Consider the following 25713-nt stretch of genomic DNA (forward strand, 5'->3'; position numbering starts at 1 on the left):
CACCAGCAAAGTCCCCCAATAGCCCTCTTTTGATATAAAAATCTCATACTTGCATGATTGGCTTGTCTCCCAACCAAATTTTTATATAAATTTCATAATTAAAGCACAAATGCATTCTCATTGTAAAAGCAAGGGTTTTGGTAACCCCTACCCATAACAGTCCCAAACCACCATTTGCAACTCCAGTAGTGCCTCCTCCAGTTACTGATGTATCCTCCTAGGAAGTCCCATCTCCTCTCTCTGCCTTGACAATCTCTGCTATCATCTGCATGTCTCAACCAGTCAAAATTTTGAACAGCATTAACTTTCTGCAATCTGTATTATAAAACCAATATATTTTCCCCAAATATAAAATGGTATTAGAATGCCTTGTCAAATGATTTGTCAAATGCCTTAATTCTTCTATAGGGATTAACTTCCAGCCAATCAAGAGAGAGAATACAACTTAGTTTAAAGGCATATGAGGAAAAGGGGAGAGGAGGGACTCTTCAAGACCAAGTGGGAGGATTCATGTCTTAGTCAGGAAAATAAGCTGTTGTTTATATAACTTGCAAGAAGATAAAGTTTCCACATTCACAATATGTTTAGACAAGTTTAAAATGTTATAAACAACACTTAGGTATTAATTTACGTATAGATTCATGATGAAAACCTAAACCCTCACAAACTCTACAGTCAACATTAAGTCACAAGGAGCCCAAGTGTAGGCCACTCAAAAGGCCTCCCAAAGGGGAATTTCACGGCATGGTCTTGTGTTCTCCAGGACATTGGAAGTCACCCTTCTAAATATAGGTGTTAGTCACTTGGTCCAACTCTTTCCAACCCCATGGTGTAGCCCACCAGGCTCCTCTGTCCATGGAATTTTCCAGGCAAGAGCACTGGAGTGGGTTGCCATTCCCTTCTCCAAGGGATCTTCCAGACACAGGGATCAAATCTGGATCTCCTGTATTGCAGGCAAGTCTGAGCCACCAGGGAAGCTAATAGAGGTGAGCCCAAGGTCAATTCAATTCTGATGCATCCTAGTGCTGACATGTGCTTTGGGCAAGCAGAAAATTCATTCTGAAGTAGAAAAGAAAAGCCTCCCTCCCCCAAAAAACCAACTTGAGATTTCTTAGGAAATAGATCTCACTTGGCAGAAAATAGTATCTTCAAAATGTTCCCACAATGCAAAACTGCCCTACGGGATAAAAACTAGTTATTTCAGAGGAAGAGGGACTCTAATTCCAAGTACAAGATGAGAAGAGGCAGAATGGGGACAATGTCTAGGAGGGGCGGGGACAACAGCATGAACAAACTCCTGAGAAGTGTCAGAAGACTACAGAGAGGGAATAACAGGCAGGTATGAAAGCACACTGGTGTACTTGCTGTATCACTACGAATGCTTTTGGCTGCAAATAACAGAAAACCCACTCAGCATATTTTTTAATCTTTCTCATGTAATAAGAAGTCTGGAGATGGCTTTTGCTGGTGTTAGTTCAACAGCTCGGTGATGTCAGGGTTCACATTTCTGTGACTCAAAGCCTATTCCTTGTGGTCATAAGATGAATGTGGCATAGCCAGGCCTAACTGGAAGGTGTCGGGTGAAAGGGGTCGGAAATGGAGATAACCAGGCAGCCAACTCTTGATCACCATAACATGAAAACGGTAAGCAAACTGGGCTTTTTCAAAAGGAGAGAGCTTCCAAAATGGGTGGGTGCTGAGTCCATCCAAATGGAACCTAAACTCCATTTCTAGGGAAACATGGAAATTCCTACACACATTACTGTAATGGCAGAGGAAAAAAACACCTATTCCAAACTTGTGTTTCTTCGTACTGACCAAGAAACTAAGTACACAACTCTTTCCCCCCAAAAGTTTAGAGTTTCTAAATGTAGTGAGAAGAAAACATGAATTTAAAGTGCTATAAAACACAAACAAGTTCAAAAAGGTGTGTTTATTTACAAAGGAACAGAGCATAATAAAGAACAAAGGAAATAAAATGACAGGTGTACATATTTACATAGCAAGTGAGGGCAAAACTTATCAAGAAGATTCTTTAAATACTTCTACAATCAAGCATTTAACAGTCAAAATCAGCTTCTAAGAATAATTCTTTATCACCTCAAGTTTTTTAGGGGGTTCAATCTATGATTCAAAGTATGACTCTCTTGGTGAAAAAATTATAATTTTATATTTTTTGAAAATCTCCAAGTTGCTGGAGGCCAGGTAAACCATATCACTACCAATCTTTAAAAGAGCCAAAGATGCTTAAATAAGCAAGTCATAACTGATTTAAGAAATCTTTTTTAAAAACTCAAATGTACTATCATTGGCTGTGCAGTACAATACAGACTTAGTTTACACTGCTTTCTTAATCCACTAAATGGTTTCCGTTACCTTATAATGAGATCTTACCATTCTCAAATGAGAAACGTTAAATCCTTTACTATTTAGCTCTTAGGAAAATCAATCAAAGTATTTATTCAGCTTTAATAAACTTAACATATGTGGGGAAAAAATGAAAAAGATCCATACACCTGACTATCATCAGTAGCCTGTTAACTCTTGGATCTTATAAAACCAGACATAGGTCAAGATCCTTCAGACGTCTGCACTAACATACCCCAGCATATGGACTACATTTAAATTCATTAACAGGAGACGCGATCCTTTCACATGCAGGGGAGGCGTGTAGGTACACTTCTGCAGTCCTGCCTTCTAGGTGTAGACACAGCCCCTGTTGCTCATGGCTTGGTCTACACCTGCTGGGTTTGTTGGTTCTTCTTTTAGTTCAACATACTTCTGACTTAAGATACGGTGTCCAAACTGAAATAAAGCAAATGTTTAATACATTATTCTGATGTAAAAAAACAGAATAGCATACCAAATGACGCGATGAGGCTTAATTCATTCAATAGTAAGTAGTTGTTTGAGAGCGGGCTATGTGTCAGGCAGGGTGCTCAGGGCTGGGGTCACAGAAAGTGAGACCTCAGTTCTGCCGGAACTGACAGAGTAGAACAATTCTCCTCTGCTCTGCTTTGCTCTGCAAGTTGTCATCTGCTTTTTAGCCTCCACCCCTCCTCCTTAGCCACTCCAGTGCCACCCATCGGACTTTAGACTCTGTCCCTCTTTCTCTCTCCCCTTGTTCCCATGGCTTAATCTTCTTTAATTCTCAACTAAACTATGAGATGGGAAACCAGCCCCCAAATTAGGATTATATCTGAAGTAAAGCAAAGAGGCTTCAAATAAGGAGCAATCTTCAGGGTTAAGAGTTGAAATATACTGTGAATTTTTTTAAGTGTCCAGGGAGCAAGGTCATCAAAGATAATTATAAGCTCATTTGCTTTGTTAAGCACAATTATAAATATTCTATTTATCTAAATAATCCAGTCTTTACATGTGACGAGGAAAAATACTGGGAGTATTCCCATTTAAATATGGTTAGGTTGAATCTATTACATCACTCCTCTCTGCTCCTCTCAAAGTTACAGATGCCCGGTTCATACTGGGCGGCGACAGTGACAGACAGCAATGTCAAGTTAGCATGTGTTCAGGAGAAACCATTAGAAACTTATGTACAAGTATTTTTCAAATCAAATGTTTTATCTCAAAAAATGCCATAGTACGCTAAAAGCTAAAATGAGCATGTAAGTGAAAGTCAGTACAAAAACCAGAACATTAGCAGCACACAGTATCAACAAACAATTTTATGGCCCAGTCCACATAATTACTTCAAGAGAATTTGAAGGTAAAGATACATCATGAACAATATGCATGAGAAAAACTGAAAATTTAACCTTACATTATAAGCGTACCCTTGAAGTTTCTGGACTAGAAAATGGAGAAGACTCCCAACAATTATCTTCTTTCTCAAAGGAATCTTCTTCTTGGAATGCAAATTTCTGCTTAAGTGCATGGGATATTAGAGACACTGGATCCCAAGGTGAGTCTTCTCTTTTCCTTTTATGAATGGGTCTGCCTCCAGGGGACCTTTAAAAAAATGGAATAACTTAAAACTTTGTGTATTAAGTTCCTTATTGAAGAGCTTCCCAGGTGGCACTAGTGGTAAAGAACCCGCTTGCTTGTGCAGGAGATGTAAGAGACACAGGTTCGATCCCTGGGTCAGGAAGATTCCCTGGGGAGGGCCTGGCAACCTACTCCGATTGAATTCTGGAGAATCTTGTGGACAGAGGAGGCCAGCAGGTCCCAGTCCATGGGGTCACAAACAGTTGGACACAACTGAAGCAACTGAGCACATAAGCCTTGACAAGCACAGCAAAAATCTAAGCATTATATAGCAGAAATAGAAGCATAATATAATCTACTTCGTCTTCAAAAGATTGGAATGTTTTGCCTTAGGATAACAAATATAAGGGTGCAATGGATTAGGAATCAGACAGCTGAGAAACCATATGGGGCTCTACCACAATCCATTATAACCTGGGATTTATCAAATATCATCTTTGTTTTTTTATTTTCTAATTCTCCAGTGGGTAGAAAAGTTTAAATATTTAATAACTTTTAAAAGGACTATGGAGTTCATGAAAAGAAAAACATCAGGCTCTTTGTTCACTCACTCAGTCTGAATGCTGACTCTTTCGCCAGGTTCCATTTTTACACTTTGGGGGTAGAGAGGTAACCCTGCTCCGGTGGAACACTCTAGGGGCAGGAGTTCATCAGTGAACAAGTAAGCAAGAACATCTGGGGCAGCAGTTAGTGCTGTGACTAAAATAAAAGCGGGAGGGACTTCCCTGGTGGCCCAGTAGCTGAGACTCCCCGCTCCCAATGCAGGGGCCCCAGGTTTGAGCCCCAGTCAGGGAACTAGATCCCACTGCCACAACTAAGAGTTCGCATGCTGCAACTAAGACTCAGCACAGCCAAATTAAGTATTTTTTTAAATACAAAATAAATAAATAAAAGAGGGAAATGTGATAGTAGCTAGGATAAAGCGCTTTTGATGAGATGATGAGGATAAGTCTCTTAAAGGATTTGCCATTCTTCTTAAGGAAATGACAAGCAGTCAGTTTTATTGTAAACATCCAACGGATGCATCAGAAAGGAGGCTGGCATCTGTCAGAAAGGGAAAACAGGTACAACTGGAGTGCAGTGAAGTAAGATGGGAAGTGGGATGGGACGTCAGAGACACGAGGGCTGAATCCAGGCCACAGCAAGGTGTCAAGATTTCATTCTAAGCACAGTGAAAACCACCAAAGGATTTTCAGCAGGCGAATGGCATGATCTGACTTCAATTGTTAAAGATCACTCTGGTTATTATTCACATATGGAGAACAGACAAGGAGGCAAGAATGAAAAGAGAGTGACCAGTTAAGAGGTCACTGCCAAAGTCGAAATTATATAAAATGGTGGCTTACAATGAAAGGTGGCAGTGGGGACCATTGAGGGTACATAGATTTGAGTGTGGCCTCCCCCCTCAAAAAATGATAACAGGAAAAACACATAGAAGAATTGAAAAGGACTTTCTTTAAAAGTACAATAAAAAATAGAAAGAAATCAGTAGAGGAAAGATATGAAGATAAGACAAATAATTCTGGCATTCGAACTTCTAATAGGAGCTTCAAGAACGGAGGGAAAAAATAGGAGACGTATCAGAAAAATATTACAAGAAATTTTCAAAAATAAAGGACAACTGATTGAGTCCGTAAGTGATCAGTATGAGAAATTTTAAAAGAACACTCCAGGGCTCATCATCATGAATTTTGAGAAGATTAGGATCAAAAAGAAGATCTCAAATGTTTCAAGAATAAGGGAAACAAGTTTCATACACAGTATCAGGAATTAAAATGACATTAACCTTGCAACAGGAACACTGAAAGCTAGAAACCAACGAAATAATGTCTTCAAAATTCTGAGGAAAAATGATTTTCTGCTAATTATATATCCAGCCAAACTAGCAAGTAAGTATAAGAATTAAAAAAAAAAGTTTCAGATATGTAAGGTCTTAAAATAATTTAGCTTTTATGCATTCCTCAGGAAGCTACAGAAGAGGGAACACCCAGGAAGTGGGCGATGCAACACTGGGCAAACAGAATGCCTATGATGACAAAGGAAATCCTTAGGATAACAATGTAGCAGGTTGAGAGCAACAAGTAAGATTAGGGAAGGGCAGAAGGCTCCAAGAGGGGATTTCCAGGGGTTGAGGGGAATTCAAAGAGGCAATATTTAACTGCAATAAAAAATAAAATTAGTTAACAAATAAAATGTAATTGTAGTATATGAAATAGCTTTCCTGTGAATGTTTATTATTATAATAAGGATATAAATTCTGAACATGTATTTAAGACTGTGACTTAACCATATTGGAAGATGTAATAAGAAGTGTATGTGTGCATGTGTGTTAGGAGGTAGAATGTCTAAGAGAATGTATTTCAGATTTTTAACAATTCCAGTAAATATAACTAAAATATCAAAAAATAGCAAAAGTACAATGTTTCAAAAATATGAAGATAAGACACTAGAAGAGTCACAAAAATTTGAAAATGATTCTCTCTAGGAGCCGTGTTTGGGGTGAAGAAGAATCAAAGAGAAGACTTATATATGTTTACTTTGATAAAATAATTTCTTTAAACACCACTGATAAAATTTTGGTTCATTTTGCAAATTATGACAACATACCTTTCAATAGCACGTAGTTTAACCTTATTCATATCCTTTAGAACATCCAACATGTTTGGAACAGCTTCATTTTTCTGGTTTTTTGAGTGATGACTATAATTGGTCTTCCCAGCATCTGGGTGCTGTTGTTTCACTTCAGTTGTTGAATTATCTGATGCACAAATACTATTAGATGCTATTTTCATGAGAGGAGAACATGGAGGCTGTACAGAAGAAATCTGAGGAGGCGATGGTGGAGGAGGAGAAGAGGGACGCACTGAACTTGAAAACGAATCTTGTTTGACATTGAGTTGAGTAGCCCCTGATGATGGCTTTTGTCCAAAACCACTAGGCCTGCCATTCAAGTCCAGGAAACCTAGAGAAAATTTAGTCTGTTGAAAAATCACACAAAACTGTCTCCGACATGACATGTAACACTAATTAGAATCAAAATAGGAACAATTTCTGTAATGCTATCATAACAATGACACAGTGGCCAAGAAGGAGAATCAACCTTATCTGCTTAGCAATTTTTGGAAGAGTCAAGCAAGTAGTAAATTTCTTTGTAATCCAATTAGGATTCTCTGTGTAGGGGGAAGGGAGAGAATGCATTTCAAAGAGAAAATAAAAAATGTTTTCAGTTACAATCTAAATTTCATCCTCAGTTTACAAAAGCTAAAACACAATCAACAGCTTGTGGCTAGAAACACACGAACTGATATATTCACTCTATAAGGACACTGTAGAAACACCCAGACACATATTTTCTAGGCAAGAGCCTAAGATGGGTACCAAATACTTAAATTTTTCACAACAGATTTGCTCCTAAAATCATATGTAACATGACTACTTTTTAAAAAGTGTATATATAATCTCATTTTTTATTCTATAGTAACATATTCTATATAATATTTCATATAAATTATAAATATATAATACTATAAAAGTATGGGTTATAAACAAACATATATGTGTTTATATAGGTGTTTCTACATACATATAGATACAGTGTATGTATATTTTATTTAAAGCAAGTCACATCTCTAAAAATTTTAGAGAGAATTATCTAGAAAACAGTATTCACCTAGATTTGATGGAAGTATAGCAGCCATAACTTCAAACGACAAATATATGAACCTCAAACCTATACTCTTCTCTCAAATTAATGCATCCTTCTGCTTAAATTTCCAATGCTTTTCTAAAGACTTAGAAAGACTGTATCCATATCCTCACCCATATCCTCTACATCTGCAGATTCAAAAAACTGCTGATTGAAAATATTTTTTTTTTAAATTCCAGGATAGTTTCAAAAAGCCAAACTTGATCTTCCACACCCTAACAACAGTTTACATAGCAATTCTATTGTATTTACAATAATTTGCATTTTATTAGATATTATAAGTAATGAGAAATGATTTAAAGTATACAGAAAGATGGAGGATGTGACAGATTATATACAAATATGCCATCTTATTTAAGGGACGTAAGTATCCTTGGATTTTGGTAGCCACAGGGGTCCTAGAACCAAAATGCTGAGGGACAACTGTACTTAGAAAATAGGCTTTTGAATATAAAACTACAACCTTTGGCAGCATAGCTAGCTCTTCTTTAAACCAAAGCCATTCTGGTCACTACAAATGCATCTTAATTTATTCTTAACAAACATCAGCAGTTATACACACACACACACACACACACACACAACATCCTTTCACATTCCATGTCATTCAGAAGATACATTAGCAGCAAACATTCTTTTCTTACTTAGAACTGCACTGACTTAAAATACTAGAGAAGTATCATCCAACCAAAACAAAAACCCAGTGTTACTTACCAGCTTTTGTACTGTTTCCCAGTTCTTGCCGTCCCACAATTGCAGCAATCTGAGAGCGAAGAAAAGCTAGCTCATCTTCAAGGGCAGCTATCTTTTTAATTGCAGTTTCACTTTCAGGCCAATCATTTTTTCTTGGTTTGTTACGCCTTACAGCAGGTGTCAATGGACCTTCAAATAGTTGCAAAGGATGAAAAGATGCAATTTTCTCCTCTTCTTCATTTTTCCATGTACTATGGGTGGAATGAAGGAAAAAATGGATAGAGAGATGGGGGAGGGAAAATTTTCTAAGAGAAATAATTTCTTTCAGTCAAAGAACAAAAACACCAAAACAAAATCAGAATAGCTCTCTTTACTCTACAACTGTCTGTAGACTCACTGAGGACAAGCAGTATCTTACACAACTTTGTATCCTCAATCCCCAGAACAGAACGCTGCCTTTAGCAGGTGACCAGAAGTGATCAGTGAAGAAAGGGATGCATCTGGCTTTCAAACTGTAAACCAAAAATAATTATCCTATAACTGTTCTATTAATGTCAAACCGTACAAATGGATTTATTTAGAAATAAAGTTAATCTACTTAGAAATTCTACATATTTGGAATATAAGGCTTGAAAGGATTCCATGTTATACTGGGGTAAGTACTCTAATTTTTTGAAAATTTATAAACCAGCTTTACATAGAATAAATTTAAGCAGAAATTTTGAATAACTGACCTTTATTGTACTTACAGCCTGTATCTGAATATACTAACTCCTAAGTTAGTATTCCCAAGCAGTAAAACATCCAAATGATGAAATATATTTAACATCATTGCCTGGTACACAGTAAACACTGTATAAATTTTGGTTAAATATATAAAACAAAATAGATCTAGTATTGGACATCCTGGTGGTCCAGTGGTTAAGAATTTGCCTGCCAATGCAGGGAACACAAGTTTGATCCCTGTCAGGAAGACTCCCCTTGCCGAGGGGCAAATAAGACTGTGCACCACAACTACGGAGCCTGTGCTCTAGAGCCCACAAGACGCAATTTACCGAGCCCACGCTCTGCAGCAAGAGGCTACCACAGTTAGAAGCCCCTGCACTACAACTTGAGTAGGCCCCACTCTCCACAACTAGAGAAAGCCCACATAAAGCAACAAAGGCCTGGAGCAGCCAGAAATAAATAATTAAAAAAAAGAAAAATAGATTCAGTATTTAGTATACAGGAAAGAGCTTTCTCCTAAAAATGAACGTGGTAATCTTCAAATCCTTTTAATATCATTCCTTTGCAGGCCTGGGTTGGGTTTAAATGTGCGTTAAGAAAAACAAGCCAAAAATGAGAAAAAACACGAGTCATCCTTATCATGAAGACATTAGTAGGACTCAGTGTACTATAGAGCTAGACAAAATAAATGAAAAGGCTCACTTAGTCTGAACACACTTCAACACAGGCAAGAATTCAGATTGTAGCCCACACCCCACTTTTCCAAGATATGTAGAAAAATTACCGAAATCTGAGATAACTGGCTTCTTCATCATTTGCCACACACCAAACGTCAGCAAAAGACGGAACTACAGAGCCACAGTTAGCCGGGTCCACAGAGTTCAAGAGCGGAACCAGCTAAAGGGAAAAGGGGAAAGAAAGTCAGAGCTCTGCGGGCAGTCAGGGGGAGACACATGCCTGTAGAAACTGCTTACACAAGTTAAAAATCCACAAGTGTGAAAGGAGAAAGGATATGCAAGAGAAAAACATACACCTGTTAGCAAGAAAAAGGACTCAGGAAAACATAGTTCTCAAGTCTATGCATATGGCACTATTCTCTCCCCTAGGAATGCCATCCAACATAAAACACTGACTAAAAGAATCAAAGAAACGACTCAGGGGTTTCTTCACATCTGGCAATCTTTGGATATAATTAAAGTAATAAAGTAATAAAGACAAAAACACAAATGAAATTACTTGTTTCCAAGATAAGCTACAGGTGTTTGGTTTGCAGGAAACATTTCTTCTTCTATTCCAGTCTATGTCCCTATTTCCATATAGAAATTTTTATACATGGTACTTAAATAATACATGTTGACTGACTTACCTCAAAATTAGGCCTGGGACAAGGTTCTAAAGGAAGAAGTTTCCCAATGATACGAACAATACTCCGAGCTGATCCATAGTCTTTATTTTCCCAAATGTGTAAAATCTATTTAAACATAAATCATTATTTAAAAAGTAGTACTGTATTGAGCATGTTTATATTGTTTATGAAAAGAACAAATGTTAAAGATAGAATAGCATTTTTTAAAAAATATAGAATAGCATGCTTTTATTTTCTTCAAAGAATCAAACTATTCACATGTATTTTTTAAAAACGAGGGGTACAGGGGAGTGCAGCTGAGGGAGGCAGTTAACATAAGCATATTGCAGGAAGATCTTTTGAGAAAGCACCACAAATTCATTTCTTTTTATTTCTGATAATGACCAAATACCCTGGGGAACTTTATTAAAAACTGACAATGTCAATTTCTCAAGCAATGAAGTAATACAAAGTATACTCATGTAATTTCCTTTAAAGAGGTGAATAAATGAATCATGCCCTAAACAATTTAAGAATGCTTTACTTATTGTGGTATTGGCACAAAAACAGACATGTAGATCAAAATAACAGAACAGAGAGACCAGAAATAAACCCACCCATGCACGATCAATTAATCTATGATATGGGAAGCAAGAATATACAATGGAGAAAAGACAGTCTCTTCAGTAAGTGGTGTTGGAAAGATGCACAGCTACATGCAAATCAGTGAAATTAGAACACTCCCTTACAACATGCATAACAATAAACTCAAAATGATTTAAAGACCTAAACATAAGATATGATACCATAAAACTCTTAGAACAGAACATAGGCAAAACACTCTCAGACATAAATTCTAGCAATATTTTCTCAGATTGGTCTCCTAAGGCAAAAGAAATAAAAGCAAAAACAAACAAACGGGATCTAATCAAACTCAGAAGCTTTTGCACCACATGAAAATCATAAACAAAACAAAAAGACAACCTACAGAGTGGAGGAAAACATTTGCAACCAACAACTGGATAATATCCAAAACATGGAAAAGAAATGCAAAAAAGCAAAATGGCTGTCTGAGGAGGCCTTACAAATAGCTGTGAAAAGAAGAGAAGTGAAAAGCAAAGGAGAAAAGGAAAGATATAAACATCTGTATGCAGAGTTCCAAAAATAGCAAGAAGAGATAAGAAAGCCTTCTTCAGCAATCAATGCAAAGAAATAGAGGAAAACAACAGAATGGGAAAGACTAGAGATCTCTTCAAGAAAATCAGAGATACCAAAGGAACATTTCATGCAAAGATGGGCTTGATAAAGGACAGAAATGGTATGGACCTAACGGAAGCAGAAGATATTAAGAAGAGGTGGCAAGAATACACAGAAGAACTGTACAAAAAAGATCTTCACGACCCAGATAATCACAATGGTGTGATCACTGACCTAGAGCCAGACATCCTGGAATGTGAAGTCAAGTGGGCCTTAGAAAGCATCACTACAAACAAAGCTAGTGGAGGTGATGGAATTCCAGTTGAGCTATTCCAAATCCTGAAAGATGATGCTATGAAAGTGCTGCACTCAATATGCCAGCAAGTTTGGAAAACTCAGCAGTGGCCAAGGACTGGAAAAGGTCAGTTTTCATTCCAATCCCAAAGAAAGGCAATGCCAAGGAATGCTCAAACTACCACACAATTGCACTCATCTCACATGCTAGTAAAGTAATGCTCAAAATTCTCCAAGCCAGGCTTCAGCAATACATGAACCGTGAACTTCCTGATGTTCAAGCTGGTTTTAGAAAAGGCAGAGGAACCAGAGATCAAATTGCCAACATCCGCTGGATCATGGAAAAAGCAAGAGAGTTCCAGAAAAACATCTATTTCTGCTTTATTGACTATGCCAAAGCCTTTGACTGTGTGGATCACAATAAACTGTGGAAAACCCTGAAAGAGATGGGAATACCAGAACACCTGATCTGCCTCTTGAGAAATGTGTATGCAGGTCAGGAAGCAACAGTTAGAACTGGACATGGAACAACAGACTGGTTCCAAATAGGAAAAGAAGTACGTAAAGGCTATATACTGTCACCCTGCTTATTTAACTTCTATGCAGAGTACATCATGAGAAACGCTGGGCTGGAAGAAGCACAAGCTGGAATCAAGATTGCCGGGAGAAATATCAATCACCTCAGATATGCAGACGACACCACCCTTATGGCAGAAACGGAAGAAGAACTAAAAAGCCTCTTGATGAAAGTGAAAGTGGAGAGTGAAAAAGTTGGCTTAAAGCTCAACATTCAGAAAATGAAGATCATGGCATCCGGTCCCATCACTTCATGGGAAATAGATGGAGAAACAGTGGAAACAGTGTCAGACTTTATTTTTGGGGGCTCCAAAATCACTGCAGATGGTGACTGCAGCCATGAAGTTAAAAGACGCTTACTCCTTGGAAGGAAAGTTATGACCAACCTAGATAGCATATTCAAAAGCAGAGACATTACTTTGCCAACAAAGGTTCATCTAGTCAAGGCTATGGTTTTTCCTGTGGTCATGTATGGATGTGAGAGTTGGACTGTGAAGAAGGCTGAGCACCAAAGAATTGATGGTTTTGAACTGTGGTGTTGGAGAAGACTCTTGAGAGTCCCTTGGACTGCAAGGAGATCCAACCAGTCCATTCTGAAGGAGATCAGCCCTGGGATTTCTTTGGAAGGAATGATGCTAAAGCTGAAACTCCAATACTTCGGCCACCTCATGCGAAATGTTGACTCATTGGAAAAGACTCTGATGCTGGGAGGGATTGGGGGCAGGAGGAGAAGGGGACGACAGAGGATGAGATGGCTGGATGGCATCACTGACTCGATGGACGTGAATCTGAGTGAACTCCAGGAGTTGGTGATGGACAGGGAGGCCTGGCGTGCTGTGATTCATGGGTTGCAAAGAGTCGGACACGACTGAGCGACTGATCTGATCTGATACAACTTTCTAGTAGCTACATTTGAAGAGTAGAAAGAGACAAGTGAAATTAATTTGCTTAATGTATTTAATTTGTATACGCATATTATGTCAAAGTGAAATCAATATTTTTTAAAAATAATATCTTTATAATATTCTTTTTTTCAGACTAAATCTTCAAAATCCATTGTATATTTTATACCTATAACAGATCTCAACTTAGACATTTCAAGTATTTAAAAGTGACATTCACACTGATCAGCACAGCCTATGCTAAAGATGCCCGACTTAATTAACATAATTATCTCTGTGGTTCTGCAGATCACTCACAGGTGCACCCTTGCTAAGAACCACAGGCCTAGAGGCTCCACTACAGTGATGGCCACTACTGTCACACACAGTCACGTAACTCTTGGTTAACGTGAATGTCTTGCTCTGCAATTCCCATTCTGCCAAACTTCTGTCCTTCTCTCTCATTCCTTCATTGCCACTAACTATCTTGACCACTCTTATGATTTCACCTCCTCTTCTATTTCTGCTCTGGCACCCTCCTACTGACTTCACTAACTTTCCTAAGTAGGGATTTTCAAGTTGTTTCAAAGATATGTTCAGTTCAGTTCGTCTCTCAGTCGTGTCCGACTCTTTGCGATCCCATGAATTGCAGCACGCCAGGCCTCCCTGTCCATCACCAACTCCTGAAGTCCACCCAAACCCATGTCCATTGTGTTGGTGACGCCATCCAACTATCTCATCCTCCGTTGTCCCCTTCTCCTTCTGCCCTCGATCTTTCCCAGCATCAGGGTCTTTTCAAATGAGTCAGCTCTTCGCATCAAGTGGCCAAAGTATTGGGAGTTTCAGCTTCAACATCAGTACTTCCAATGAACACTCACTGATTTCCTTTAGGATGGACTGGTTGGATCTCCTTGCAGTCCAAGGGACTCTCAAGAGTCTTCTCCAACACCACAGTTCAAAAGCATCAATTCTTCGGCACTCAGCTTTCTTTATAGTCCAACTCTCACATCCACACATGACCACTGGAAAACCCATAGCCTTGACTAGATGGACCTTTGAGACAAAGTAATGTCTCTGCTTTTTAATATGCTATCTAGGTTAGTCATAACTTTCCTTCCAAGGAGTAAGCGTCTTTTAATTTCATGGCTGCAATCACCATCTGCAGTGATTTTGGAGCCCAGAAAAATAAAGTCTGACACTGTTTCCACTGTTTCCCCATCTATTTCCCATGAACTGATGGGACTGGATGCCATGATCTTCGTTTTCTGAATGCTGAGCTTTAAGCCAACCTTTTTCACTCTCCACTTTCACTTTCATCAAGAGGCTTTTGAGTTCCTCTTCACTCTCTGCCATAAGGGTGGTGTCATCTGCATATCTGAGGTTATTGATATTTCTCCCAGCAATCTTGATTCCAGCTTGTGCTTCCTCCAGCCCAGCGTTTCTCATGATGTACTCTGCATAGAAGTTAAATAAGCAGGGTGACAATATACAGCCTTAACGTACTCCTTTTCCTATTTGGAACCAGTCTGTTGTTCCATGTCCAGTTCTAACTGTTGCTTCCTGACCTGCATACAGGTTTCTCAATAGGCAGGTCAGGTGGTCTGGTATTCCCACCTCTTTCAGAATTGTCCACAGTTTATTGTGATCCACACAGTCAAAGGCTTTGGCATAATCAATAAAGCAGAAATAGATGTTTTTCTGGAACTCTCTTGCTTTTTCAGTGATGCAGCGGATGTTGGCAATTTGATCTCTGGTTCCTCTGCCTTTTCTAAAACCAGCTTGAACATCTGGAAGTTCACCGTTCATGTACTGCTGAAGCCTGGCTTCGAGAATTTTGAGCATTACTTGACTGGTGTGTGAGATGAGTGCAATTGTGTGGTAGTTTGAGCATTCTTTGGCATTGCCTTTCTTTGGGATTGGAATGAAAACTGACCTTTTCCAGTCCTGTGGCCACTGCTGAGTTTCCAAAGTTGCTGGCATATTGAGTGCAGCACTTTCACAGCGTCATCTTTCAGGATTTGAAATAGCTCAACTGGAATTCCATCACCTCCACCAGCTTTGTTTATAGTGTTGCTTCCTAAGGCCCACTTGACTTCACATTCCAGGATGTCTGGCTCTAGGTGAGTGATCACACCATCGTGATTATCTTGCTCGTGAATATCTTTTTTGTACAGTTCTGTGTATTCTTGTCACCTCTTCTTAATATCTTCTGCTTCTGTTAGGTCCATACCATTTCTGTCCTTATGAAGCCCGTCTTTGCATGAAATGTTCCATTGGTATCTCTGATTTTCTTGAAGAGATCTCTAGTCTTTCCCATTCTGTTGTTTTCCTCTATTCCTTTGCACTGATTGCTGAGGAAGGCTTTCTTATCTCTCCTTGCTATTCTTTGGAACTCTGCATTCAGATGCTTTATCTTTCCTTTTCTCCTTTGCTTTTTGCTTCTCTTCTTTTCACAGCTATTTGTAAGGCCTCCTCAGACAGCCATTTTGCTTTTTTGCGTTCTTTTCCATGGGGACGGTCTTGATCCCTGTCTCCTGTACACTGTCCATCGTTCAGGGATGAACCGCTGTCCATAGTTCATCAGGCACTCTATCTATCAGATCTAGGCCCTTAAATCTATTTCTCACTTCCACTGTATAATCATAAGGGATTTGATTTAGGTCATACCTGAATGGTCTAGTGGTTTTCCCTACTTGCTTCAATTTAAGTCTGAATTTGGCAATAAGGGTTCATGATCTGAGCCACAGTCAGCTCCCAGTCTTGTTTTTGCTGACTGTATAGAGCTTCTCCATCTTTGGCTGCAAAGAATATAATCAATCTGATTTCGGTGTTGACCATCTGGTGATGTCCATGTGTAGAGTCTTCTGTTGTGTTATTGGAAGAGAGTGTTTGCTCTGACCAGTACGTTCTCTTGGCAAAACTCTATTAGCCTTTGCCCTACTTCATTCCGTATTCCAAGGCCAAATTTGCCTGTTACCCCAGGTGTTTCTTGACTTCCTACTTTTGCATTCCAGTCCCCTATAATGAAAAGGACATCTTTTTTGGGTGTTAGTTCTAAAAGGTCTTGTAGGTCTTCACAGAACCATTCAACTTCAGCTTCTTCAGCGTTACTGGTTGGGGCATAGGCTTGGATTACTGTGATATTGAATGGTTTGCCTTGGAAATGAACAGAGATCATTCTGTTGTTTTTGAGATTGCATCCAAGTACTGCATTTCAGACTCTTGTTGACCATGATGGCTACTCCATTTCTTCTAAGGGATTCCTTCCTGCAGTAGTAGATATAATGGTCATCTGAGTTAAATTCACCCATTCCAGTACATTTTAGTTCGCTGATTCCTAGAATGTCGACGTTCACTCTTGCCATCTCCTGTTTGACCACTTCCAATTTGCTTTGATTCATGGACCTAACATTCCAGGTTCCTATGCAATACTGCTCTTTATAGCATCAGACCTTGCTTCTAGCACCAGTCACATCCACAACTGGGTATTGTTTTTGCTTTGGCTCCATCCCTTCATTCTTTCTGGAGTTATTTCTCCACTGATCTCCAGTAGCATATTGGGGAGTTCCTGGGGAGTTCCTATCGACCTGGGGAGTTCCTCTTTTAGTATCCTATCATTTTGCCTTTTCATACTGTTCATGGGGTTCTCAAGGCAAGAATACTGAAGCAAATCTTCAACTATCCCTCGGTCTTTGTTATTTTTAACCTCAATTCTGAAATTCAAAATGCCTCATTATGGACATCCTCTATCATCAAAGTCAAATAAAAAATGAATATAGAAAACGCCAAATCTGAATCTCTTTTCTTTCCTACACCCAGAACCATGTATCTAATTATCAGCAAGATATTTGTATTTATATATTCCAACACATTTAACTTATCTCCCTAGGAGAAAGTAGTTCCTCATCCTGAGTTGTCCATTTTTTATTAATGGCTCCATCATTCTTCAACTTACTTTTGTTCAAAATCCTTTATTTATCCTTGACTATTCTAATTCACCATACCAAATAGCAATAACTTGCCCATTTTCTGTATGCCCCTCTATTATTTTTGTGTCTGTCTTATATGTACTTTTATAGCTGTATGTATATATTTCTCATATCTCACACTATATTTTAAGAATCACGAATACAAGAAAGATGTGTTGCCACCGTGCATCACCTACAGAACAGTGCATATTGTCTGAGATCTTAGATGTCATAGCTACTCAGTAAGTAGACAAAATATGATTTGTTTATGATTCTGACACCAACTCAACCTCTCTCCTGAATTTGCTGAACTATGAAACTCATCATTCTATAACAAATGTCAAGCATTTTTTTTTCAACTTTTTATTTTATACTGGAGTATAGCTGATTGACAATGTTGTGTTTAGTTTCAGGTTCAAATAAATTACCTTAAATAAAACCACTAGAATTTTAAAAATATTTTATCTATGAGGGTCATGTCTATCTTTTGCTTGGTTTCGATCTTTCATCAGCTTTTGACCCTTCAAGTAAATAGGTTCCTAATAATCATATCCTTTTTTTTAACTCAAATTATCAAAGCTACACTACTGCAAACTTGCCTTTGTTATACCTTATACAGAAGTAACAATTTTGCCTTGAATGTTGACATATAAATCATTTCCAAAATAAGACCCCAAATACAACAGGTCCATTCAAATCCATTAAAAACGATTTACCTGGTTTACGGGAACACCAAAATATTCCAGCATTTCTCTTAAGATACTCAATATGAATGACATTGATGAGGCAAATACAGAAGCAAATTCAAAGAAACATTGTTTCTTCATACCTTAAGGGGAAAAAAATAGGAAAACATTACTCTTGATAAATAACTGCTGCACACACAAACAAAAAAGCCTTCGTTACACATTACACCATCAACTAAACTAATCTCTCTGGCCAGCATTATTTTGAGGTGAGGAGAGACAAAGAGCAATGGGAGAATGGGGAAGGGCTGGTTAAAAAAAAACAAAACAAAACAAAACAAAACAAAAAAAACCTTCAGTTTATCAGTTAAGTTGCATTAAAAATTCATAGGATTTTTTTTTTGACCCTCCCATGGACGGAGGAGCCTGGTAGGCTTCAGTCTATGGGGTCGCAAAGAGTCAGACATGACTGAGCGACTTCACTTTTACTTTTCACTTTCATGCATTGGAGAAGGAAATGGCAACCCACTCCAGTGTTCTTGCCTGGAGAATCCCAGGGACGCCAGAACCTGGTGGGCTGCCATCTATGGGGTCGCACAGACTCAGACATGACTGAAGTGACTTAGCAGCAGCAAGGGACCCAGTGCTAGTGTGCTCAGCTGTTCAGTCCTGTCCAACTCTTTGAGATCCCGTGGATTGTAGCCCACCAGGCTCCTCTGTCCATGGAATTTCCCAGGTAAGAATACTGGAGTGGGTTGCCATAGAGTCCTTCAGGGGATCTTCCCAACCCAGGGATCGAACTCACATCTCCTGCATCAGCAGGCGGATTCTTTACCAACGCACCACTTAGTTAATAAGTATCAATCAAGGATAGACTGGAAACTTAGCAGGAAGCCTTCAAGTTAGTTGCAATAGCGAAAGCCGAAAGCTTCGCCTCCCTCCGAAAGCTTCGGCTGAGACTAAGCAAGGATGAGTTCAGCCCTTCCTTGAGAGCAGGCAGATGGCCGACTAGAGACTTTGACCAAACAAAAGGAATGATAACACTTCCTTACTGATATATTGGAGTACCACCCATCCCTCCTAGCTCATTCTAAAGATAAGGATTATGAAGCCCGGATAGGTGACGTGACTTAGTCACCCAACTACTAAATAACAGACCGAGACTAGCTCCGGCTTACGTCACTCCCTTTGGCCCCAAGCCGCCTCGGGGTCTCTCCCGCTCGGTGATCACCGTCGCCTGGTTCACCTTCCTCCGAAGCCCAGCCTCCCGGCAAACACGGGAACTTCAAGCTGCAGTCATTAAGGAACCTCGCGGCGGAATCCGCAGAGGACGAGGCCAGGCGTGCTCTCGTCCTGATCCAGGAGCGCTTAGAGGTCCACACGTGCCCGCCCTCGCGTCCCGGCTTGCCTGCCACGGGCGGAAACGACACTTCCACTGGCCCCGGAATTGGCCCTGAAGCCCCTCACCCAGCCGGGGTATCCGGGATGAAGACTCGGCCCTCCTTCCGTGCGACACTCAACCTGCGGCTTAGACCTAATCGCTACTTCCGCGTCCTCGGACGAAAATTAAACTCCGCGGGCCTTGACCAAAGCCCGATGTCATTGGACAAACCTTTAGGTCGCTGCTTGTGATTGGTTACGGAAGGTTATTTAGACCCACTGAATGTCCTTTTCCTTCAAGAAGGCGGGTCTTCAGCGGGGCAGCCAATGGAAGCTTAGAGCCAACGAGTGGGCGTGGCAGATCACACAAACATGGCGACGCATGCTCAGATCGTGTCTCTAGGTTTCCCCAGCGCTGTCACATACCTGCGTAGGAAGCCTGGCGTTGTGGAGTCTTATGGCCTTTGGCTCAGGCTCACGATCCCGAGTTCGTGCCCCGTACAGATCATCGCAGAGAAAGTGTATCGTCCTCTACATGCAGACCCGAAGTGGGACCCCTCTCCCAAGTACGCCTGTCGTGGAGTGTCGCGTTTTATTGTTTAATCATTCGTCCATTCAGCGAACATCTGTTGTTTATGGGACTAGTGAACCAGTGAAGTTGCTTAGTCATGTCCGACTCTTTGCGATCCCATGGACTGTGTCCTACCAGGCTCCTCCATCCGTGGAATTTTCCAGACAATTCCAGTACTGGTGTGGGTTGCCATTTCCTTCTCCAGGGGATCTTGCCGACCCAGGGATCGAACCCAGGTCTCCCGCATTGAAGGCAGACGCTTTACCGTCTGAGCCAACCAGGGAAGCCCTGTTTAAGGGACTGCTGCTAAGCTGCTGCTAAGTCACTTCAGTCGTGTCCGACTCTGTGCGACCCCATGGATGGCTGCCCACCAGGCTCCCCCATCCCTGGGATTCTCCAGGCAAGAACACTGGAGTTGGTTGCCATTTCCTTCTCCAATGCATGAAAGTGTAAAGTGAAAGTGAAGTCGCTCAGTCGTGTCCGACTCTTAGCGACCCCATGGACTGCAGCCCACCAGGCTCCTCTGTCCATGGGATTTTCCAGGCAAGAGTACTGGAGTGAGGTGCCATCGCCTTCTCCGGTTTAAGGGACTAGCAGGTGCTAAACACTGTCATCGAGGAATCTGCGGCATTCATGAAATTCTCCAGGTTATCTAGGCTATCAAATATGAGCCGGATGCTGACCTGGCCTAGCTGACGACGGTTAAGCGATGACCAAGTCCTGGCAGTTGATATCTCAATTTTCAGTTCTAATCTGAAGTTCCTGGGCTTCATAAGAAACTACAGCTCCTGCTTTTCATATTTCAGCAAGAAATGCACTGGAGTGACATAATTTAAGATCAACTGTCTCTCCTGCTGACCAACACAATTTTTAAGTGGGAGAATTTTTCAACAAATTTCTCTGTGTCCACAGCATGTATTCATTCAGCTAACACTGGATGTCTACTATGTGCAAGGCATCATTCTGACAACGAGAATGCAATTAGCAAGGCAGCTAAGATCCTTACCCTCCTGGAACTTACATTCTAGTGGAGACCTGAGAAGGTTTCTCTGAACACCATATAAATAGCATGTCTCCACTGTCTCTCCATGACTTATTGTTCTTTACAGTACTCAGATCATGTAGTATTTATGCTCCACTTACTGCCAAACAGGAACTGTCCAGAACAGGAACTCTGTCTTGACCCAGGCTATATCTCCATCATTTTAGAGGAATACCTGGTATATTTGATGAACATTAAGAGTTTGTTGAATAAAATAATTCTATATACGTAAGAGAAAACAGACACCAAGAATGATGTGACACTAAGAAACTGGCAGAACAACAGTGCTTATAGTCACAGTAGTATAAGCTAGATAAGGATGAAAAGAGCAGGAAAGGGCTGCTGGACAAATGTAAAAGAAAACAAATCGATCAGTGACCCTACGTTAAATTTTCTCAGCTTCCTTATCCTTCCCTTTGCCTTTGCAAATACATCATGATCTTATAACTTCCTCTTTCCAATCTGCTATCAAACAGCAGACAATAGGGTCAAAAGGCAGAATATCCCTTGAAAGCATGAGAAGGAAAACCAGTAGTACTAACACACCTCCTTCAGCATGCACTATTAATATAACTCAACTGATCCAAGTGCAAGATGGGCCCAGGTCAAATGCTACATCTTCCATGAATGCCTTGCTGACAACTTTCCTCTAACTTTTCAGAGATCCTTCCTCCATGTTATGTGTACTAAAACAGTCATACATACATCTTGATAATCTTCTATGCGATATGACATTATTTTTCCTGAACTTTGAGAATGATGCAGGATTCAGTAAGTCTTTTCTACCTTTTCTGTCATTTTTTAGTGGTGTTTGAAAATATGGTGGCACGCTTTCTAAGATCTTCCTGGCTGTGTTCCCCTCTCCCAGTTGAATCTAGGCCCTTTTCATCTCCTGTCTCTACTCTGCTCATTAAGATTCCTTTCAGTCCTTTCCTCACTGTGGGGTCCTGTCCTTAAAAGGGAGTCTTGTCTTGGCAGGTCTACTTGAAGAGTTCACTGAGGTCAAGTGCTCCAGTCTTTCCGTACTTACTGTGGGTACCTTGTGCTCACTACTGGAGAGGACAAGGCCCCAGTTTTAGTAGGCTCATTTGAGAATCTCCTTTTCCAGCCTGTCAGATGCTACCCAACTCTTACTTTTACTCACACAGGTATCAGTACCAGGCAGGTTGGTGATGTGTCCCTATCCCACTATTTGCAGGTTAATGGGATAAGCTTATCACCTTTGGTTTTATTATCTAGATATATTTTTTCAGAATCATTAATAATACATTATTGTTAATCATCACACTAGGTACTATCTTCTCAAGAGCAAGGAATTTTGATTCAACTTTAAACCCAATGTTAAGAATACTTTCCCAGTGAATAAATGGAGGTTGAGGGCTGGTTTGAACAAAGGCTAGAAAGCTAGGTACTTAATCTTGTGACAGCCCAGTTAGAAACCCCATTAGTCTTCTGACACAAACCTCAATTTTAGGTGATTAGGAGAACTCCAATTATTGTAATTACCTTAAATAACGTGGCAGGGTACAATGTTAACATTCTACCAAGTAGGTAATGGCCTGTCCACAGTATGTATGTCCTACACAACACATAATGCTAATTGCTAAACATTTATTCTAGCAAAGCATGACACATAAGCAGAATGACTTGCCAGCCTGAAAGAATGAGGACAAGAGCAATTTTTTGACTTTTTGCTAAGATGCAAGATTTTAAGATAGGTAAATGAACAAGGAGTAGGATAAGGCAAAGGATTAAAAAAAAAAAAAAAAAAAAAAAAACCACACCTCAGAGCAAATTCCTGTAGTTCATCCTAAGATTTAGGCAACAAGAAATCAAAGAAATTTAAAAATTTTTTTCAATTGAAAAACATTTCACTGATGGCAATTAAAAGGTGAAATTTAAAGGTCAAGATTTCCAAATTAGAAGACTGCTACAGTAACTGAGGTAAATGTTATGAGCATCTTTACCAGTTATCACAGGGGTGAAAAGAGCCACACGTTGACTTTTAAAGTTGAGTATCATCACCAAATGTAAACATAAAATCACTGTATACTGACATCAACCAGTGAAATATTATGTTTGGTTGCCTCAGGTATTAGTTGCATCATACAAGATCTTTCACTGTGGTGAGGGGACACTCTAGTTGTGGGCCCTAGATTCAGCAGTTTAGGCACGTGGGCTCAGTTGCTCTGTGGCATGTGGAATCTTGGTTCCCCAACTGGCTATCAAATCTGTGTCCTGCATTGCAAGACGGATTCTTAACCACTGGACCACTAAAGAAGTCTCTAAATTATGTATTTCAAGTATTGTTATTTGGTGGTGATATTCAACTGCTTTCAAAAAAATTCCCAAGTGCATTTAACATTTCCCTCATAGCAGTCTCAGAAGTACCCTAGAAATTAAGTTTCTAGGGAATTAATTCCCCGAGTGTCCAGTGGTTAGGATTTGACGCTTTCATTGTCAGGGCCCAGGCTCAATCCCTGCTTAGGGAACTAAGACTCTGCAAGCTGTGTGGCACAGCCAAAAAAGTTTCCTTTTCTAGTACAAATAAGCCAGAAAAATTATGACCTCCCACAATCAAGGACTAAGTAAGACTGCAAGTAAACCACCATTCTGGAGGGTCAAAGTGGTAATTTTACGTGGCTTTTCACAAGCCATGGAATTTGCAATTACTATGACAGTACCAAGAAGTTATCATTGTCAAATACAGACTTCATACTGTGAATGCACATCCTTTCTTCACCTAAGTGTTTGGTGTACTTACTATCATTTTTTTGCTTGTCCCAATTTATTTTATTGGGGTGGCATTTGTGGGAAGGGTTTTTTATACTGGACTACAGTTGATTTACAATGTTGTGTTAGTTTCAGGTATACAGCCAAGTGGCTCAGTTATACATGTATCTTTTACAAATCTTTTCCCATTTAAGCCATTACAGAATATTGAGCACAGTTCTTCCCTATGCTATACAGAAGGTTTTTGTTGGTTACATATTTTAAAAATATATCATCTACTTCTGGGGCTCGATATTATTCAATCAAGAAGCTGGGCAACCCTAAGAGATTACTAAGAAAAATCTGATTCCAATTCTTAGGAGAATAGTATTAAAACCACTTATCGTTTTCTACTTTCAAGAATCATCTTTTCTGCACTTTAAAAGCACTGCAAATCAGTTCACTGCTGTCAAACACCTAAAACGTCCTTGAGAAAAATATCTTACATACAGATCATTATAATTAAGACACATTATTTAGAAATTTTTCTCCTAGTAGCCACAGGAAAGTGCTACCCTAACGCCTGTTCTTTTTAACCACTGGGATCCATTTTTGAAAAAACTAACATGTGAGGAGGTAACACAACAATAAAGAGAACTAGCACACGATGTACAACTTACTGAATGATTCTGAAACTTGATCCAGTTCATAAATTTACACAATCTCTACTAAAGCTCTCAAGTCAAACAATGGAATACAGTTATTTCTATATATTCCTGGATTCTAAAATAAAATTTTCACTTTAAACTTCATTAACATAAACTTCAAATTTTTAACATCCACCTCAATAAACTGAACAATTAAACCCTTGACACTCACATTTATAAATAATGATTTCAACCATATTTTGAGAATCCAAGATGTTATGTAACAGATAATATTCTAAAATTTTGTCAAAGATCAATCACAATCTACTACTTATATAGATTGAAACCAATCAAATACAATCCAAGGGTGAAGTTAATTTCTCCACGTTCCTTCCCTATTTAAGCAAGTTACAAATTCAGACAGGTCTCTGTACTTCTTGTTCTGAATGTGAAAGGAATATCATTCCACATGGAACAAAGTATATCCCAGAGATTCCAGCTGAAAAGTCAAAGAGAGGAATTTCCTGGCCGTCCAGTGGTTAGGGCTCCTCTCCCCCACCGCAGGGAGCACAGGTTCAATCCCTGGTCAGGGAACTAAGATTCCCTCATGCTGCGGTCAAAAACGAAAAAAAGCAACTATCTTATGAAAATAAGTCCTTAATAAATAAGATGGCATACTTTTACGTAGGTAGCTGATACATGTTAAAATTATCCAGTGTAGTTAAACATACAGAGAAAGGAGTAACATTTGTTATTAATCAAAACGTTACCTTAGCACACAAATTTCTGTGAAAATTCTTGTTTAAAGTTACAGAATGGTCACTTTATATTTCAAGTAACTTACAAAAGGGTTAAGTGAAGTTAAGAATTACCAGTTCTAACTCAAAGTGAAAAAAGACTAAGTTACAAAAAAAACCCAAAAAAACACTTTTTAGTTGATAACTACCACATTTTTAGAAACAGAAGTAATGCTGCTGTCTCCATCATAATTTATAGCTGACAGCTCTTATATGAACACATGAACTGGAAGGCTAGACTAGAATCTGGAATTGCTGTGTTAACAAATGGCTTACAATCACCACTGTAACATTTCCCATGTTTTCAGAGGAAAAAAGAAAAAAATAGATGTGAATTTGAACAGTTTTATAGAATATTTACTCATCTCCCCAAAAGCCCCATCATACTAGTAACTCTACTAACAGATGAGCTGGTATCCTAAAATTAGACATAAACCACTAACATTAGCTGTACAGCAAAGACACAGACATAGTCTCAAAATCAGGT

The 25713-nt window shown here is 39.4% G+C and overlaps 1 protein-coding gene across 3 annotated transcripts; it reads right to left on the reverse strand.

Annotated features, from left to right (window-relative positions):
- Positions 1-1918: 1918 nt before the first annotated feature.
- On the reverse strand, positions 1919-25583 carry MTFR2 (mitochondrial fission regulator 2). Of its 3 annotated transcripts, none has more exons than XM_070796241.1 (8): positions 19256-25583; positions 18108-18220; positions 10497-10601; positions 9915-10027; positions 8426-8655; positions 6613-6967; positions 3795-3969; positions 1919-2805 (listed from the first exon to the last, which is right to left on the reverse strand). In XM_070796241.1, exons 2-8 carry the CDS (start codon positions 18216-18218, stop codon positions 2698-2700), a joined length of 1197 nt encoding a protein of 398 aa, XP_070652342.1. In that variant the 5' UTR covers positions 18219-18220; positions 19256-25583; the 3' UTR covers positions 1919-2697. The 3 variants fall into 3 exon arrangements, with proteins under 3 accessions (XP_070652342.1, XP_070652344.1, XP_070652343.1); XM_070796243.1 differs by having other exon boundaries at positions 3782-3969; XM_070796242.1 differs by having other exon boundaries at positions 19236-25583.
- Between the last annotated feature and the right edge of the window lie 130 nt (positions 25584-25713).

Source organism: Bos indicus, chromosome 9, assembly GCF_029378745.1.
Source record: "Bos indicus isolate NIAB-ARS_2022 breed Sahiwal x Tharparkar chromosome 9, NIAB-ARS_B.indTharparkar_mat_pri_1.0, whole genome shotgun sequence".
Lineage (NCBI taxonomy): Eukaryota > Metazoa > Chordata > Mammalia > Artiodactyla > Bovidae > Bos > Bos indicus.

Excerpts from the sequence above, each read along its gene's own strand:
- MTFR2 (XM_070796241.1), bottom strand. The coding sequence starts at position 18,218 with ATGAAGAAACAATGTTTCTTTGAATTTGCTTCTGTATTTGCCTCATCA. Across the intron at positions 10,602-18,107 it reads TTGGTGTTCCCGTAAACCAG|ATTTTACACATTTGGGAAAA; the intron begins GTAAATCGTTTT and ends ATGTTTAAATAG. Across the intron at positions 3,970-6,612 it reads AAACTACGTGCTATTGAAAG|GTCCCCTGGAGGCAGACCCA; the intron begins GTATGTTGTCAT and ends ATTTTTTTAAAG.